The sequence below is a fragment of the Pipistrellus kuhlii genome, unplaced genomic scaffold (assembly GCF_014108245.1).
Source record: "Pipistrellus kuhlii isolate mPipKuh1 unplaced genomic scaffold, mPipKuh1.p scaffold_m20_p_22, whole genome shotgun sequence".
In the NCBI taxonomy this organism is placed as follows: domain Eukaryota; kingdom Metazoa; phylum Chordata; class Mammalia; order Chiroptera; family Vespertilionidae; genus Pipistrellus; species Pipistrellus kuhlii.
Window position 1 is genome coordinate 766,945 of NW_023425521.1, and position 17,600 is coordinate 784,544.

General features: G+C 51.9%; 1 protein-coding gene across 1 annotated transcript; it reads right to left on the reverse strand.

Moving 5' to 3' along the window:
* Positions 1 to 4,842: 4,842 nt before the first annotated feature.
* Positions 4,843 to 9,858, reverse strand: LOC118726536 (gastric inhibitory polypeptide). The gene is made up of 6 exons (XM_045586073.1): positions 9,798 to 9,858; positions 8,873 to 8,976; positions 7,557 to 7,703; positions 6,918 to 7,007; positions 6,119 to 6,220; positions 4,843 to 4,951 (listed from the first exon to the last, which is right to left on the reverse strand). The coding sequence occupies exons 2-6, from the start codon at positions 8,953 to 8,955 to the stop codon at positions 4,942 to 4,944; spliced, it is 432 nt and encodes a 143-aa protein (XP_045442029.1). The 5' UTR covers positions 8,956 to 8,976; positions 9,798 to 9,858; the 3' UTR covers positions 4,843 to 4,941.
* Between the last annotated feature and the right edge of the window lie 7,742 nt (positions 9,859 to 17,600).

Genomic DNA, 17,600 nt, shown 5'->3' on the forward strand with positions numbered 1-17,600 from the left:
AAGTTGGACTCAGGAATTAGATTGCTGGCTCCATAGCTTACGTCCATTGCATATGGTCCAGTTCACTTCAACCAAATGCTTTGTCTTTGGGTTGCAGTTTCCACAGTTGTGGTAAATGATACCTACTCGTGAAATGGTTGTGAGGATTCATTCAGAGAGTGTATTAGCAAAGCATTTAGTCCAGTGCCTGGCACATCAGCTAAGTATCAGCTATGATTATTAGTCAGCAGTCATAAAGTTAGTTAGTAAAGGAAGGGTATTGGTCACCTGTGTGTTTAGGGGACCCAGTAGGTGATTGTCCCCCTCCAGTGATTATTGAGTCTAGCAAATGAGTTAATATGGAGGATTCTTAAGTCAGTGAGTAAGAAGATGAAATTTTTGTTTAGAACAGGTAGTGGCGACCTATACTTAAGTCTGTTTCTGCCAAATAAACTAGAAATGATGGCCAGAACTAAGATAGTGGCAAATTCTGGAGACAGGAAGAAGGTGAAATGATAAAGCTGACAATATGGGGCCAAGATAGGTAGGGAAAGTCAGCAGGATGCTCAATTTTCTGGCTTGAGCACCAAGGATGGTGCCGTTGGGGGAGTGGAGAGACCACAGCATGAAGTTGGGGCAATAATTAAGAGTAGTTTTGAAATTGTGGTCTTCGGGCCATCACAGGAGAGATGGCCAATTGTTATTTCTGTATGAAACTGCAGGAAAAGTTGGGCTGGGAATGAGGTCCAGGTAAAACCCAAGTGAATGATGTTATTAGAGGGGGTCCTAGTAAAAGGATAAGAGGATGGTGCAGAGATTGGTAGCAAGATGTTTAGCTGCCGTTTGCAGCCTTAAGAGCTGATGGAGCTGTGAGTCCTATGAGCCTGGGTCCCTGAGGGTTTCGTGGAGCAGAGATGTTACTCCAGCCCTGGACTGCCTGCCTTTGGCTGTTTACAAGAAAGAGATAATTTTCTATCTTGTTAAAGCCACTGTTACTTTGTGTTTTTCTGTTACTTGAAGCAGAGGACAGTCTTATCAGATGCACGGACCAAGGCTAAAACAATCACTCAGCCTTTCATAATTGTCTTTCAGATTCAGTCTCAGACACTAGCTCAGATAGCATACGCCCCTTTAGACACAACCTTTTTCAAACATATATTTGTCCTCTTCAACAGATACTAGCTTTTTCAGACCCCACCCCCCATACACACTGACTTCTAATATACCTCTCCACCCCTTTCTGTGAAAAACACACTAGTCCCATACTGATACACTGAACTCATATCCTCATTTTCCTACTACACCATTTGCTAACACAAAAACTTGGTCCTTTAGGTACCCATTGACACCATCTACACACACCTTCATTTATCACTTTTTTTTTTTAATCCCCACATGATATTTTTTCCATTGACTTATTTTTTTAATTTTATTATTTTAGGGAGAGTGGAGAAGAGAGGGGATGGAGGAAGGGAGAGAGAGGAAACAAGGATGTGAGAGAGAAACATCAATGGGTTGCCTCCTGCATGTGCTGGGAATGGAGCCTACAACCAAGAATAACCATTGAGAAATATCAGCCAGGCCCATTTATCACTTTTGACTCGCACTGTATGACAGCTTAAGGTGCACACACTGACCCCTAACTCACACCCTAGACCTTAGATTTAACTATCCATATCCTCAAATGCACATATATGTATTCACTCCTTTATTCCTTTAGATACAGACATTGACCCTTGACAAACCTCATTGCCATCCTCAAGCAGATGTGCTTATTCCCTTATTCGTACACATCTGTTCTCCTTTATACTTTGAGAGAAAGGATGCTGACCAGTAATATGCTCGTAAGTGTTTAACAACCTCTCCAGGTGGGACAGGAGGCTCCAGGTGAATGCAGGGCATTGGATTGCCATGGTATAAATCCTCTGTCCATGGCCAATTTCAAGCTATCAGTGGTTTTACAGCCTGCTCTCAAAATTCCTGACAATTTAACAATGGCTCTCAGAAGCTCGTGGCCACAGTGCACCATGAATACTGGCTGTGACAGATGCCCTCACTTGCTTTAAGTGACTCACCGGCTTGCGGCAAGGTGGCTGGTAGGATAGGCTTTTAATTCTTTGCCTCATGGAGGCAGTGTAGAACATGGTTAGCAGCTATCATGGTGTTATGTAGGGGTGTCGAACTCAATCAGAGAAGGGGCCAAAATCTAAAATCCAGCCTAAATCGCGGGCCGAATGGTTTACTGAACAGTCATAAACTTTCATTGTGATGGAAACGCAGCGTAGTGCAGTGATGACAGCGCGGTGCGGGCCACATTGCGAGGCCTGGCGGGACGGATTTGGCCCGCGGGCCTTGTGTTTGACACATGTGTGACTTAAAGGGTTGTGATGAGGCTTTCAATGAGATCATCATGACTTTTAAATGATGTTTATAAATTTGAACAACAAAAAAATAATTTAAAAAAACTTCAGCCCTGACTGAATCGCTCAGTTGTTAGTGTCAGCCTAGGTTGTGAGTTCGATCCTCGGTCAGGGCATATATAAGAATCAACCAATGAATGCATAGATAAGTGGAGCAACAAAATGATTTTTTAAAAATATATTTTATTGATTTTGTTCAGGGAGGAAGGGAGGGGGATAGAAAGTTAGAAACATTAATCAGCTGCCTCCTGCACACCCCTTACTGGGGATGTGCCCGCAACCAAGGTACATGCCCTTGACTGGAATAGAACCTGGGACCCTTCAGTCTGCAGGCCGAAGCTCTATCCATTGAGCCAAACCGATCAGGGCTCTGATCAACAAAATTATTTTTCTTTCTCTTCCCTCCCTCTTTTCCTCTCTCTCTAAAGTAAGTAAATATATTTTTATTTTTAAAAGAATAAAGAAATACTTTAAAGTTTAAAAAAATGTTTTTTTTAATATATTTTCTTGAATTTATACAGAGAGGGACAGAGAGTTAGAAACATCGATGAGAGAGAATCATTGATCAGCTGCCTCCTGCACACCTCCCACTGGGGATGTGCCCGCAACCAAGGCACATGCCCTTGGCTGGACACTTCAGTCCGCAGGCCAATGCTCTATCCACTGAGCCAAACTGGTTTTGGCTGAAAAAAAATGTTTATAGGAGATTGAGCACAATGCCTGCCCCATACCAAGAACATTGCATAAAATATTTTAAAATAACCGTTTCTGATTTAGTGATTTCAAGAGATACCCAAGAATTCAGAAATCTAGATTCAAACTTCTCCCCAAGACATTCGGTACTATCATGGAGAATCATTAAAATACATCCTCTGAACAAAGGCATGCTCTAAATTGTGTGGTACACATTCAGGAGTTTATAGAGGAGAGGAAACCAAATATGGGAGAGATGGCAAACTGACAGTGCTTAGGCCAATTCAGCTCTCAGAAGAGGGTTGTTTGGCACCAGAAAGATTTTAGGTGAACGTGTCTCTTCCATTTCCCCAGATCCCATCCTTCCTGCTGTCTTACACCCTCCTCACTTGGCTCATGATCATTTGTTACTGACCCAGACCATTAGCCATCCTGCTTGCCACTCCCTGATTTAAACTAATACCCTTTTCAACTAAGGGTTAGGTGTGTGGGTAATAATAACAAAGGTTAACTTTTATTGACCACAAAGAAACTAGTTTGCTAACTCACAGAGCTAGTAAGTGCTTTGAATCTAGGTGTGTTTGACTCTAGTAGTCTACTAAACTATGACTAGATCAAGGAGGGCATTCCAGGGAAAGGTGACCCGAGCTAGGGAGAGAAGGTATATCATCTCTGTGGATGCAGGGCATTGGAGAAGGCAGCAAGCTGAGGTGGGGAAGGCTCTGAACATGGGAGGTAAAGGCACTGACTTCTGGGTATATTGAGTTTGCCCACTTTGCTCCCCCCACCGTCCCCACCACCACCACCCTAGTATAAACCTGGAATCCTGCAAAATCCTCTTTACTGGTCTTCCTCTTCCCCTTTCATCCCTAATCATCTCAATATACTAGTAATTCTTTCTTAAAATATATTTTTATTGATTTCAGAGAGAAAGGGAGAGGGAGAGATAGAAATATCAATAATGAGAGAGAATTATTGGTTGGCTACCTCCTGCACGCCCTCCACTGGGAATCGAGCCCACAACCCGGGCATGTGCCCTTGACCAGAATGAAGGGACCCTTCAGTCCGCAGGCCGACGCTCTATCCATTGAGCCAAACCAGCTAAAGGGCTATACTATAGTAATTCTTGCTTTCACCAGTGTGATGGTTTGGGAATGCAAATAGATCCTCTGTGACTTGACCCTGTTTAAAATCCCTCCCAGACTTGTCCTTGCACCCAGGGTAAAATCCAAAAGCTCTAACATGGCCTCTGCCCACCTGTCAAGACCTGCCTGTCCTCTTCTCCCCATTGCCCATGTTGCTGTAATAATAACTCTGGTTAATATGAAGGCTCCACTCACCCTTGGCCTGGCCATTTTTATCCTTCAAATCTTATTCAGCTTAAATGTCATTTTCTCCAAGAGGCCCTCCTGACTCCACCTGGATCCGGTTTCTGTCCTCTCTCATAGCAACCTCCTCTCTGCAGAACTCAGCATGCTCCGTGATCATTGTGTGTGTGTGTTTACAGATGAAGGTCTGCCTTCATCACCAGCCTGTCAACCCCTCACAGGGACAAGGATGGTACTGGTTTCCCTCATTCCCGCATGCTGAGCACAACCCCCGAATATGTTAAGTTTCCAGTAAGTGTTTACAGAATAAATAGATGAATTAGCAGGTGAGTCGGAGCCATATCTTCTTTCTCTTGGGTGGTACACGGCACATAAATGAGCTCAGTAGACATTTGAAAATATTTTGACAATGGGCACAAAGATTTATTTCAGCTTAAACTTTATTGATTTGGCTTGTCTAGGTACCCAGGAGCTGAGTCAGGGAAGGGCAGAGTCCAGTCCTGAGCGGGGTTTAGTCAGAGTCACTGAATCCTGTGGAGAGGAGAGAGAGGAGGGGACGGAGGGTGGTTATCAGCTTGGCATCAGCAAAGTAAATTTATCCTGGCACCCAGCCATAGTTCAACTGCTCCCACTTCCAGAGCACCTTTCTAATGATAAATAATCAAAGTGATTCAAAAAGCCCGGAGACTTTCTCATACCCTCTTCTCTATTGTCGTGGTCACATTCCCCTCACCTTCTTAGCCTCCCTCAGGGAGTCCTCCCACGTTTGTGCCCTCAGTCCTCCCCAGCTCCCCAGCATGGAAGTCTCAATCAGCGGTCGCCAACTGATGGTCAGTGGTCCACGAGGTCCGAAAGGTTGGTGACCGCTGGCCTAAATGTCTTTGGTTTCTGTGCCTGGGAATCTGCACTCGGAATGAGTGTCCTGTCTCACCCATTAGGTGGGTGGGTCTCTCATGGAGTTCAGCTGTCCCTTTCCTCTAGGCCAGTGGTCGGCAAACTCATTAGTCAACAGAGCCAAATATCAACAGTACAATGACTGACATTTCTTTTGAAAGCCAAGTTTTTTTTTTTTTAAACTTAAACTATATAGGTAGGTACATGTTAGAAACTTAATTAGGGTACTCCTTCAATTGCACTGTACGTGCGCCCCCGCAAGTGGTATTTTGTGGAAGAGCCAAAGAGCCACATATGGCTCGCGAGCCACGGTTTGCCGACCACTATTCTAGGGCATAAATGGATCCTAATAGGGATATGGATCCAATGACCACTGAGACCAGCAGCAGCTACAGGGAAGGGCATCGTGCCTCCATCCCTGGGAAGGTGCCATGGCACCAAGGCACAGAGGTGGAGCTGAGGACAGGATGGGCAGGTCAGCGAGGTGGGCAGAGAGGGGAGAGAGCATCTCACTTGGAAGAGGTTGAGAAAGAAGGGCAAGCAGTACTAATAGCGGCCACCATTACTGAACTCTTACTAGCTACAGAGGTCGCTCTCGGCTTTTTCCTTACGGTATCTTATTTAAAACCCACAGCAGCCTCGTGAATCGGTTTCAATAGTGCCCGATTTTCAAGAAAACAGTGAAGTTCGGGGAGCCTGAGATTGGGCCAGCCCATGTTGGGGTGAAGATTCGAACCTGCGTCAGACCCCAATACTCAAGCTTATAACCACGACACAAGCCTCCCCAAGCCTCCCCTCTGCCACCTGGGGCTGCAGAGCGCCGTCTGATCCACCATCCAGGCCAGCAGCTCTTGGAGCAGTAAGTCCTTCAGCAGGTCCTCCTCCCTGGGCTTGGTGGGTAGGGAGCTGCAAAGGAGAAAGCCCAGGCGGGCTGCTTTAGCCCGGGCCCCGCCCAGAGAGAGTAAATACGAGGCCGGGACTCCCAGGGAGGGGACGGGGGAGGGAGTCAACACAGCTGCCTCTGGGTTCCCCCAGCTTTTAAAACGCCAACCCTATCTGCCTGCCAATCTTCACCTCAGGCAAAGCCAAACCGAATTGTAGTGGGAGACATCCCCCCCTCCACTCTACAAGTATCCCAGAATGCAGTCCGAACCCCCAAGAGATTATTGCGGTGACATTCGCTCTTCGTAACCATCTGTGCCATAGATTCCTCAGCCTCCTCAGAGGCGGGCAACTGCCTTCAGGGACTGGCCGTGGGACAGGATGGGCCCAGGCCCACAGATGTCCTTCCTGGTGTGTGGCAGGGAGACGTGGGGAAGCCGGTCCTGAGGTCTCTTTAGCTGCCCCTAACTACACACGAAGTCATCAATCTTAGAAACCCCGGCCCCATACCCTCCCATGCACCCCGCCCCCATCCCGCCCAGGCCTCTCCCCTAAGCTCAGGCTGACCTCCGAGAGTTCAGCGAAGACCCCTCTTTGAACTCCGAGTGGAAGGGGCTGCTTATCTGGGGCCTGGCCCTGCTCTGGAGTCTGGGAGCGGGAACAATGAGGTGGGGGTGGGTTAGGAGGCCCCACACCCTCCTTCCCCTGTGGGCTGACTCACCCCTGCTGCTCCCTGGCCGCCTCCTTCCTGTTAGATTGATGGGCCAGCTCCAGGGCCTGGGCCTCCCTCTGTGTGATGTTGTGTTTCCAGCTGGTAAGATAAGGATTAGGGAGTGGGTGGCAGCACAGAGGGTACCTCTTTCTCCCCTCAACCTCCTCACCCACCGCTTGTCTTCAGCTGCCAGGGAACAGCTTTCCAGAACCTACCATGCCAACCAAGCAGTGAGGGCATGGAGACATTTGGCAAAGAGAAGGAGGTAGGATGAGGGCAGTTCATTCTATTTCCCGAGTCTGAAGAGGCCACCACCAAAAAGTCATTGGCAGCAGCTCAGCTTGCCCTGCCTCCCCCCGCCCGCCCTAACACCCTCCCCCCCCCCCCACCCCCCGCCTCGACTCCTCAGTCAGCCCCACATCTTCCCTGACCTTCCCCTTGGGAGAAAAGGGTTGGGAGGTTGCCCTAGTCCTGCCCCCACACTGGACCGCTGCCCAAGGCAGGGCCGCCACGCAGTCCAGCTCCCTATCGTCGCTCAGTGAAAGGCGCCACCTGGAGTTGTGCATCGCAGGGGCCGCCATGGCCCTGGTCTGAATGCGGGAAGGGAGCCGGAGGCTGGGGACAGGAGGCGCTTGCGCGATGACTCACTCATTCTTCTTCCCCTGATGAGCCAGCAGCCAGTCCACGAAGTCTTGTTGGCGGATCTTGTCCATGGCGATACTGTAGTCACTGATGAAAGTCCCCTCGGCGTACCTGCGGCCTCGAGGTGTGGAGCCTCTGACCTTCAGGTGGACTCTGAGGGGCAGGGAGGGGAGAGGAGAAGCCGGGGTGCCATGAAGGGGCAGGGTGGAGGGGTTCACCGTCCTGGCACGCGTGACTGTCGCTGGCAGGAGGCCAGCGTGTGAACATGAACCAGCCCATTTCTCGGGGTCCGTTTTTTGTGGAGACACCCTCTTGGCTCTGCATTGAGCCCCTTGGACTTTATTTTCAGCAGAAAGGCTCACTTCCTGCCTCGTTCGTGTGTGTGGCTTCGGCTTCTGGGCGAAGAGGGATCAGAGGGGCCCCTGGTCCCAAAGGTCTGGCTCCCAGGGCCTCCCTGTACGCCTCTGGCCCCGGCCACGCCTGGTTTAGGTCTTTGGTTCCCGGTCACCGCTGACAACAGTGAGCCCCTGAGCGTGAGGCAGGGCCTCTCACAGCCCTTTAACACGCACACTCTTTCCATCCTCACGCCACCCCAGGAGGCAGACTCTAGCCACACCCCCTTTTGGTGAATGAGGAAACCAGGGAGCAGAGGGATGGATGTAGCGCACAGCATAGGTGGCAGCTCCAGGGTTCACCCCAGGCAGTCCGGCCCAGGTCTATGTTCTCAACTTCTCGTACACGTCTCTGACAGCCGTGCCTGGGTTCACATCACTGAACGCACATGAGCCTGTGCTGTCCTTGCGGCCAAGAGTGTCCAGTACGTTACTCGGATAGGTCTCTCCTGGTCCCCAAACCACAGAGCCCCCCGCTGTGCTCATGCCCAGTGCTCCCTGCTCTTCCTCACAGCTCGCCCGGGTGATTCTCTGTCTGTCTTCCCCTTGGCCCTGTACGCGCCATGAGGTCAGGGGCTTTGTGGACCACTCTTCACGTGCATCTCCCGCTCTTGTACACGCGGCGAGGGGGTCCTTTATCCCGTTAGGTGACCCAGTGCTCGCCGGAAGGAATGGTTAAGGGAGCTGTACTCATCTGCTTCAGATGCTTAGCCACTGAGAAGGCCTTCCAGAGGCCTAAGCAGTAGCTCATGAGAAATCCTCTCGGCTCCTGTCCTCACTCTGCTCTCTGCTAGGCTCCTGGCAGTTTCCCCCGGAGCTTCTTTTCTCTTGGCCCAGGATTCCTGCTTTCTCACGCCCCCAAGACCAGAGCCCTGTCTCCCCCCCCCCCCCCCCCCCCCCCAGCAGCCGGCTCCTCCCTCCTCTCCGCACCTGGAAGGGCTCTCTTCCTTCTCTCCTAGCGCCACGGCCAGCAGCACGGACACCAGCAGCAGAGAGAGCTTCATGGCCACCATCTTCCAAGGGTTATTCCTGGGCTGAGAGAGAGCAGGAGCAGGATGGGGGTGGGGAGCACTGTGTGAGCGAGCGGTCAGCGTGCCTCAGAGCCCTGGGGGTCCCGAAAGAGTCCTGTGGTTCGGAGTTTTCCCAAGAGGCTGGCGCAGGGTCTCAGGGAGGGTGGGGAGTGCTGGGCAGTACGGCTAGTAACTAGAAGTAACTAGTAGCTAAGTAACAGCTAGTAACTAGAAGGAGCAAGGAATCGGGCCCAGAGGTGAGCTGCCTTTTTGTTTTGTGTCTCAGTGGAGTCTGGGGGGCAGGGGGTGGGGGAGAGTAGAGGGGAGGGGAGGGAGAGAGGGGTGCTCCAGGCAGGAGTAAGCAGTGGGATCTGTGTGCCTGGACAGCCCCCCTTCCCGGCTCCGTGGCTAGACATCATAGGCATGTGGTTTGGCAGGATTCTCCCCTCAGAGCCCTCCAGAGCTCATACCAGCCGGCCTCCCAGGCTCACACTGGCTTGTCACCTAAATCATCACAGCCCTCTGGCCCGAAGTGAAAACCACCCGGGAACCATCCCCTTCTGCCTTCTCAGACTTCTTTCTGAGGTCTGACCCCTCCGCCCAGGGCTGCCCCCACCTCCCCTCCGCTGCATCCGGGGTCGTCAGTATAAGTAACCTTCCTGCCAGGCCCTAACAACCAAAGCTAAGGCTCGACATGTGCGGGCGGCGAGACCCCGTCTTCCTGCCTCATCACGGGGGCTTAGGAGCCCCCAGACCTCCGACGGAGCGGAGAAAGGGGTGCCAGGTGCCGAGCTCCCGGGGTCCCAGGCCAACCCCTCGGGTCCCCGTCCCAGCTGCCCTCTCACCGCCGTCCTTTCCAGCCTCCCAGAGGGCAAGGGCAGGGCGCCTCTTCCTCCTCCTCCTGACCCGGAGCTGCCTCTGCCTCTGCCAGCCCAGCCTCCTTTATATCCCGCCCGCAGCCCCTCTGATTAGCCTAAAAGCATCTTATCTCAAGGAATTAAGCCCACAGCGCCTGCCACATTAGGGCCATTTTACACGTAATAAAGTTTCCCTTTCCACCTGAATTGTGCTAATTGGTGATTAACATTTGGGTGTATCCAGCGGCTGTCTAGAGCCTGCCCACGGGGAGTAGGTGCCTTAAGTGCCTCCTTTTTACTCCCCCCTCCCTTTGGGGCCCAGGGCCCAGCATTCTCCCCCCCCCCCCATTTCTTTTGCTGGCGTCCTCAGTTAGAAAGGACGCCCTCAGGAGGGCAGACTTGGGGAGGGGGGCACTAGCTGGGAAGGAAGGCACTCAGAGGCAATAGGCTGCTTCTGGGGGGGAAGGGTGGGGTGAGGCATCTGGACGCCAGCTCTGGCTGTGGCCTACGGCACTGGCAACGTGGCAGTGTCCCCATCGCGACAAGTGGGAGGGCGTCCCGGTGAGCTGGGGAAAGCCTGGGAAATCAGGGCCGTGGACGAAGGGAATGGGAAGGACGGAAGTCCCCTGGTGGTAGCTGGGGGAGCGGAGAAAGTTACACTCAAGCTGGCTTTCTTCTCAGGGGCGGGGGAGAGTAGAGGAAGGAGGCCCATTTACCCTGCGGGAACTTAGAGGGAGATGGAGCAACCCCAGTTCTGTTATCTATAAAGATGGTTGAACCGTAGCCCGTTTGGCTCAGCGGATAGAGCATTGGCCTATGGACTTAAGGGTCCCGGGTTCGATTCCTGGGCATGTGGGCTTGGTCCTCAGTGTGGGGCACATGTGTCAAACACAAGGCCCGCGGGCCAAATCCGTCCCGCCAGGCCTTGCAATGTGGCCCACACCGCGCTGTCATCACTGCACTCCGCTGCGTTTCCATCACAATGAAAGTTTATGACTGTTCAGTAAACCATTCGGCCCGCGATTTAGGCTGGATTTTAGATTTTGGCCCCTTCTCTGATTGAGTTCGACACCCCTAGTGTGGGGCATACAGGAGGCAGCCAGTTAATGATTCTCTCTCATCATCCATGTTTCTCTCTCTCTCTCCCTCTCCCTTCCTGTCTGAAATCAATTAAAAAGAAATGGTTGAGATCTAATCCTGTCTCTTCAAAGGCCCTACTCTCCTACTCAAGAGCAGTCTCTGGTCCTGTCTCTGCCCTCAGACTGCGGACCCTGCCTCTCCCCAAGTACTTGGCACGCGGCTCTGCCCACAGGGGCGCTCAGCCTAGCAAGCCCAGACGCAGACTGCATTGGGGGGCCCCAAGGCCTTCCTCCCAGGCTCTCCCTTCTCCACCTGCCGGGGTGCAGTAAGCCCCAACCATGGAGCCCACGCTCTGCCTGAGCCCCAGGGCCAGTAAAGGCCGCCTTCTTTCCAGGTGAGCGCCCCAGCCCGGGGCCGCGTCAGAGGTTAAGTGCTTGTGTGGAATGAGCGGTCACTCCTGGCCACTCGCCTCTGCTTCCTAGAAACCTCGCCTCCCACCACCCATTTCTCACCACCTCGAGAAACTTCTCTCCGGGCAAGCTCTCCAAACTCCATCTCCCAGCTACCAGCGGGCAGAGATAAAACACCCTCAGCCTCCAAAGGTCATGTGGGGGCTGCCTGGGATCCTGCTTCCTGTGGAACAGCACCCTCAAGACCCAGAGGCAGAGGATATCCCAGAGGGCAGGCATCCCTTCCTGGTTTGACGCCAAACCAGAGTCGGGAAAGTTCTGTGATGGGTCCTGGCAGCCCTGAGCCCTGCCCCGTTTTCTGTGGATTTGTTTTTGGGGGGTGGGCTGCTCAGGCCAGTTTTGCTGCTGCTGCTGCTGCTGCTGCTTTTTCTTCTTTATTTAAAATATATTTTATTAATTTTTCACAGAGAGGAAGAGAGAAGGATAGAGAGTTAGAAACATCGGTGAGAGAGAAACATCGACCAGCTGCCTCCTGCACACCCCCAACCGGGGATGTGCCCGCAACCAAGGTACATGCCCTTGACTGGAGTCAAACCCGGGACCTTTCAGTCCGCAGGCTGACGCTCTATGCACGGAGCCAAACCAGTTTCGGCTTCTTCTTCTTTTTTTTAATCCTCACCCAAGGATATGCTTTTTATTGATTTTAGAGAGAGAAGAAAGGAGAGGGGGAGAGAGGAACATCAATGTGAGAGAGAAGCATTGGTTGCCCCCCATATGGGTCCCAGCTGGGGGATTGAGCCCACAACCCTTGGGTGCAGGGAATGACGCTCCAGGCCGCAGAGCCACACTGAAGTTGTGCTCTACGTCCCCACCTGCCCCCTCTTGGAGGAGATCTTTCTGCAGCTCCTCTCTGCTCCCTGTTTCCTTTGGTCTCTGGCTCTCACGCCATGCAGGGCGGTGGACAGACTAGGGAGAATGTGGCCTGGGCGCTTGGGGGGAGCGGGAGGTGGGGAGGAGATCAGAGAAAATGCCAAACTCCCAGGGCAGCTCACCCCGCCCCCAGGGCATATCGGGAGGTCTGGGAATGGCGTGATGAAAAGGGCCTTCTGGACTTGATCAAATTCGTTCAGTAGACCCCACTGGCAACTTGGCAGCCCATTCATGCCCCAGGGAGAGGCGTGCCCGGTGCCCGGTGTGCAGGGTTCAGTGCAATGTGGGCGGGGGGGCGGGGAGGGCAGCTCAGGAGGTGGCAGAGCCCAGGCTATTTCCAGGATGTGAGGGTCAGAGAGGGCGCATCCCTCCCACCAGCCCAAAGCCCAGGTACTAAGGCTGATGGCCCATTTGAAGACAGTGAGAGCGGGCTGGGGGTGGTGGTGGGGGTGGGGGCGGGCTGTCCAGGAGTCCCGGAGTCAGGAATGTGCACAGGAAGGGGTGAGGGCAGGGCTGTTGTAAGAGAACCCAGGGTCCTGCTTCTCATACCCTCTGGCTTCCAGGCTGAAGCCCCAGGAATGAGACCTGGAGCAGCAGGAGAGCCTCTGGGGTTACTGACTCTCCCAGCTCCAGGCGGTGAGTCACTGCCCCCACGCCACCCCCACGCCGGCGCTGGACCACCGCAGACACCCCAGGCCCCGCAGCCAGGCCGGCTGACTCACAGGGCCACCGCCTCCCCGGGGGCTCTGCTTTGAAGTCCGGTTGGTTCTCAGGCTCACTGACTGCCGCAGAGGGCAGACCCCTCCCATCGCTCTGGAAGCAGGTGGCAGAGTTGCCCTCCTTCAGGGGAGCGGAGAGGCGACAGGAACCCTCTCAGCATTTGCCAGGTCGCCTGGTCTGTCCCGATGCTTCGATGGGACGCCTGGTAGCTGTCCTGCCCAGGCTCATCACACAGCACTGCCCGCTCCAGCCTGGGTGCTGCCCAGGCACAGCTCTTCGGGAAAGAGCGTAGCGCCCACTGGCCAGGCACAGGGGCCCGTGTGGAAGTCCCGCTCAGCTCTAACTCCAGCGCCTCCTGCTGTTTCCAAAGGCTGTTTTGTCTGCTTTTGTTTGTCAAGAAAAGAGCTGGGCCGGTAGCGGTGGCAGCCTAATCCCTGGGGCAGAGCCCGGAAGGGTCAGGGCGGGAGGGGTGGCCACAGGTTCTCCGTGACTCGCCGGAGGGAGGGGGTTGGCGATGCGTTAGGATAAAAGACGGGGGGGGGGGGGGGGCGGCATTCCTGAGCCCTCTGGGCTGGGGGTGGGCGGAGGGGGCGGCACGCCCCACAGAGGGAGGGGGGAGCGGGAGGCTTTCCCTTCCTTGTCCCTGCAGGGAAGGAGGGAGCGGTGTCCAGGGTCCCCAATGCCTACCCCTCTCTGGTCAAAGGAACACACACACACACCACACACACACACACACACACACCACACACACACACACACACACCACACACACACCACACACACACACACACACAACACCACACCACACACACCACACACACCACACACACACACCACACACACACACACACCACACACACACCACACACACACACACACCACACACCACACACACACACACACACACCACACACACACACACCACACACACACACACACACACACACCACACACACACACACCACACACACACACACACCACACCACACACACCACACACCACCACACACACACCACACACCACACACACACACCACCACACACCACACACACACACCACACACACCACACACCACACACACCACACACACCACACACACACACACACACACACACACACACACCACACACACACACCACACACACCACACACACACACACCACACACACACACACACACACACCACACACACCACACACACACACCACACCACACACACACCACACACACACACACCACACACACACACACACACACACACACACACACACACACACACACCACACACACACACACCACACACCACACACACACACCACACACACACACACCACACACCACACACACACACCACACACACCACACACACACACACACACACCACACACCACACACACCACACACACACACCACACACACACACACACACACCACACACACCACACACACACACACCACACACACCACACACACACACACACACACACCACACACACACACACACACACCACACACACACACACACCACACACACACCACACCACACACACACACACACACCACACACACACACACACACCACACACACACCACACACACACACACACACACACACACACCACACACCACACACACACACACACACACACACACCACACACACACACACACACACACACACCACACCACACACACACCACACACACACCACACACACACACACACACACACCACACACACACACACACACACACACACACACACACACACACACACACAACACACACACACACACACACACCACACACACACACACACACACCACACACACACACACACACACACACACACACACACACACACTCTCCTGGAATGGTGTGGGGAGGTCCTGCAGCTTCAGAAAACACCCCCTGCCCCATTAATTAGGTGGGGAGCAGCCTGATTGGCTGGAAGGAGATGAGTAGGAAGATTCAAGCCCGAGCGCCACCCTCCCCCACTCCTGCCTTCGTCAGCCTTGGTCAGAGCCTTAGTTTGCCCAACTCCGACCTGGGCGTAAGGAAACGAAGTCTTCCCGCCGCCTCAAAGGTAAGTGTCCTGTTAACTTGTAGGCATCCTGCACGTGTTGGCGGCTGGTTTTCTCTGGAAAGATCTCCTCACGCAGGGGAGGTTAAATAGAGGGAATAATGAAGCCAGGCTGGCACCCAGGAGGCTGGGACATTCCATGGTAGGAGCAAGGGCTTGGGATTCAGAACCACCTCTGCTTGCTCTTAGGGCGATGAGAGCAGCTGCTCTTTCTGTGCTTCAGTTTGCCTTTCTGCAGAATGGGTTCCTGCCTCACAGCACTGGCTTGGGCTTGGGGAACATGCATTGTATTTATTACCTTATATATTGGACACACGGGTTGCCTTTTGCTGCATAACAAATGGCTCCAAATGTGACGAGTTAAAAACAAGGACCATTTATTATCTCCGTTTCTGAGCTCAGGAATCTGGGCGCGGCTTAGCTGGGTGGCTCTGGCTCAGGGTCTCTCAGGAAGCCGCAGTCAGCTCGGAGCTGAGCTGCCGTCTCAGAAGATTGTCCCGGGCTGTAGCCCTCCTCCCGAGCTCACCCCCCTCACCATGGGCTTGCTCACAGCAAGGGCAGGCACCTGGGAGAAAGCCTAAATGCCTTTTATTTTTTTATATTTATTTATTTGTTTGTTTAAAATACGTTTTTATTCATTTTTTTACAGAGGGGAAGGGAGAAAGATATAAAGTTAGAAACATCGATCAGCTGCCTCCCACACACTCACTGGGGATGTGCCCGAAACGAAGGTACATGCCCTTGACTGGAATCGAACCTGGGATCCTTGAGTCCGCAGGCTGACGCTCTATCCACTGAGCCAAACCGGTTAGGGCTATTTTTTATTTTTTAAAATATATTTTACTGATTTTTTTACAGAGAGGAAGAGAGAGGGATAGAGAGTCAGAAACATCCATGAGAGAGAAACATCGATCAGCTGCCTCTTGCACTCCCCCACTGGGGATGGAAACCTAAATCCAGGATGTCATACTGTTCCTTCACCTCTATGTCACTGGTCACCCAGACCAGCTCTGGTGCAGCGTGGGAGGGACCACAGAGGAGGCAGAGGGCCTTGGGAGCCGCCTTAGAGGTTGGCAAAAGGAGGTGTACGTGAGACATGGAGTTAATAAAGCTGTGTGATTATCATAACCTGCATGTTTTTTAATCTATAGGTTATAGATTACCATAACCTGCACGTCTTTTTCCATACGACCTCCTTTGCCCACCCCTCTATAATCTGCCCTAAAAAGGGTTGGCCATCATTGTCATTATTATAGAAGGTGCTAGATCCGTTACACATTTCTTCTCATTATCATAACCTCCTGCTATTTAAAATCTATTTATCTTGGTGTCTTTCTCTCTGCAAGAGTGGGAACTGAGATGATTTTAGAATCTGAAGACAGATAAAGCCAGACATTTCTCTGATATTCCACAAATACCAGCAGAGTACAGATGTCAGTATGTCGCATTCCTGGAGGCTAACTGATGGTGAGGCAGCAAATACTGTATGGGATAGACTATGCTAAAAAAGAGTTTTAAAATTCTTGTTTATCCAATGGGGGGAAATGACACAGAAGAAAAAAAAGAAAAGAAAAGAAAAACAAAATTGTTGTAATCTGAAATTGAATTTAAAAAAAATTTTTTTTAAATAAATTTTTATTGTTCATATTATTACAAATGTTCCTCACCCCCCCCTTCCATTGCTCTCCTCCACCAGGTTCCCACCCCACCCTCTGCCCTTTCCCCAGTCCCCATTGTCCTCATCCATAGGTGCAGTTTATGTTCAGTCTCTTCCCACATCCCCCTCTCCCCTTTTCCCCAAGAATCGTCAGTTCACTCCCCTTCCATACATCTGATTCTATTATATTCAACAGTTACTATTGTTCATCAGATTTTTTTTTAATTTTCTTGGTTTTTAGATTCACTTGTTGATAGTTATGTATTTGTTGTTCATAATTTTTATCTTTATTTACTTTCTCTTCTGAAAGAACCCCCTTCAGCAATTCATATACTGTAATTCTGGTTTGGTGTTGATGAACTCCTTTAGCTTTTTTTTTTATTAGTGAAGCTCTTTATCTGGCCTTCAATTCTGAGTGATAGCTTTGCTGGATAGATTATCTTTGGCTGTAGGTTCTTACTATTCATCACCTTGAATATTTCTTGCCATTCCCTTCTGGCCTGCATGGTTTCTGTTGAGAAGTCAGCTGACAATCGTAGGTGCTCCTTTATAGGTAACTACCTTCTTTGCTCTTGCTGCTTTTAATATTTTCTCTTTGTCTTTTGCTCTTGGAATTTTAATTATGATTTGTCATGGTGTGGTCCTCTTTGGATTCCTTTTGTTTGGAGTTCTGTGCGCTTCCTGGACTTGTAAATCTCTAATTCTTTCACCAGGTGGGGGAAGTTTTCTGTCACTATTTCTTTCAGTATGTTTTCGATATCTTGCTCTCTCTCATCTTCTGGGACCCCCATAATTCTGATGTTGGTTCGCTTGAAGTTGTCCCAGAGGTTTCTTACATTATTTTCAATTTTCTGGATTCTCTTGCCTTCTTGCTTCTGTGGAGGAGTGTATTCTGGCTCTTTATGTTCCAAA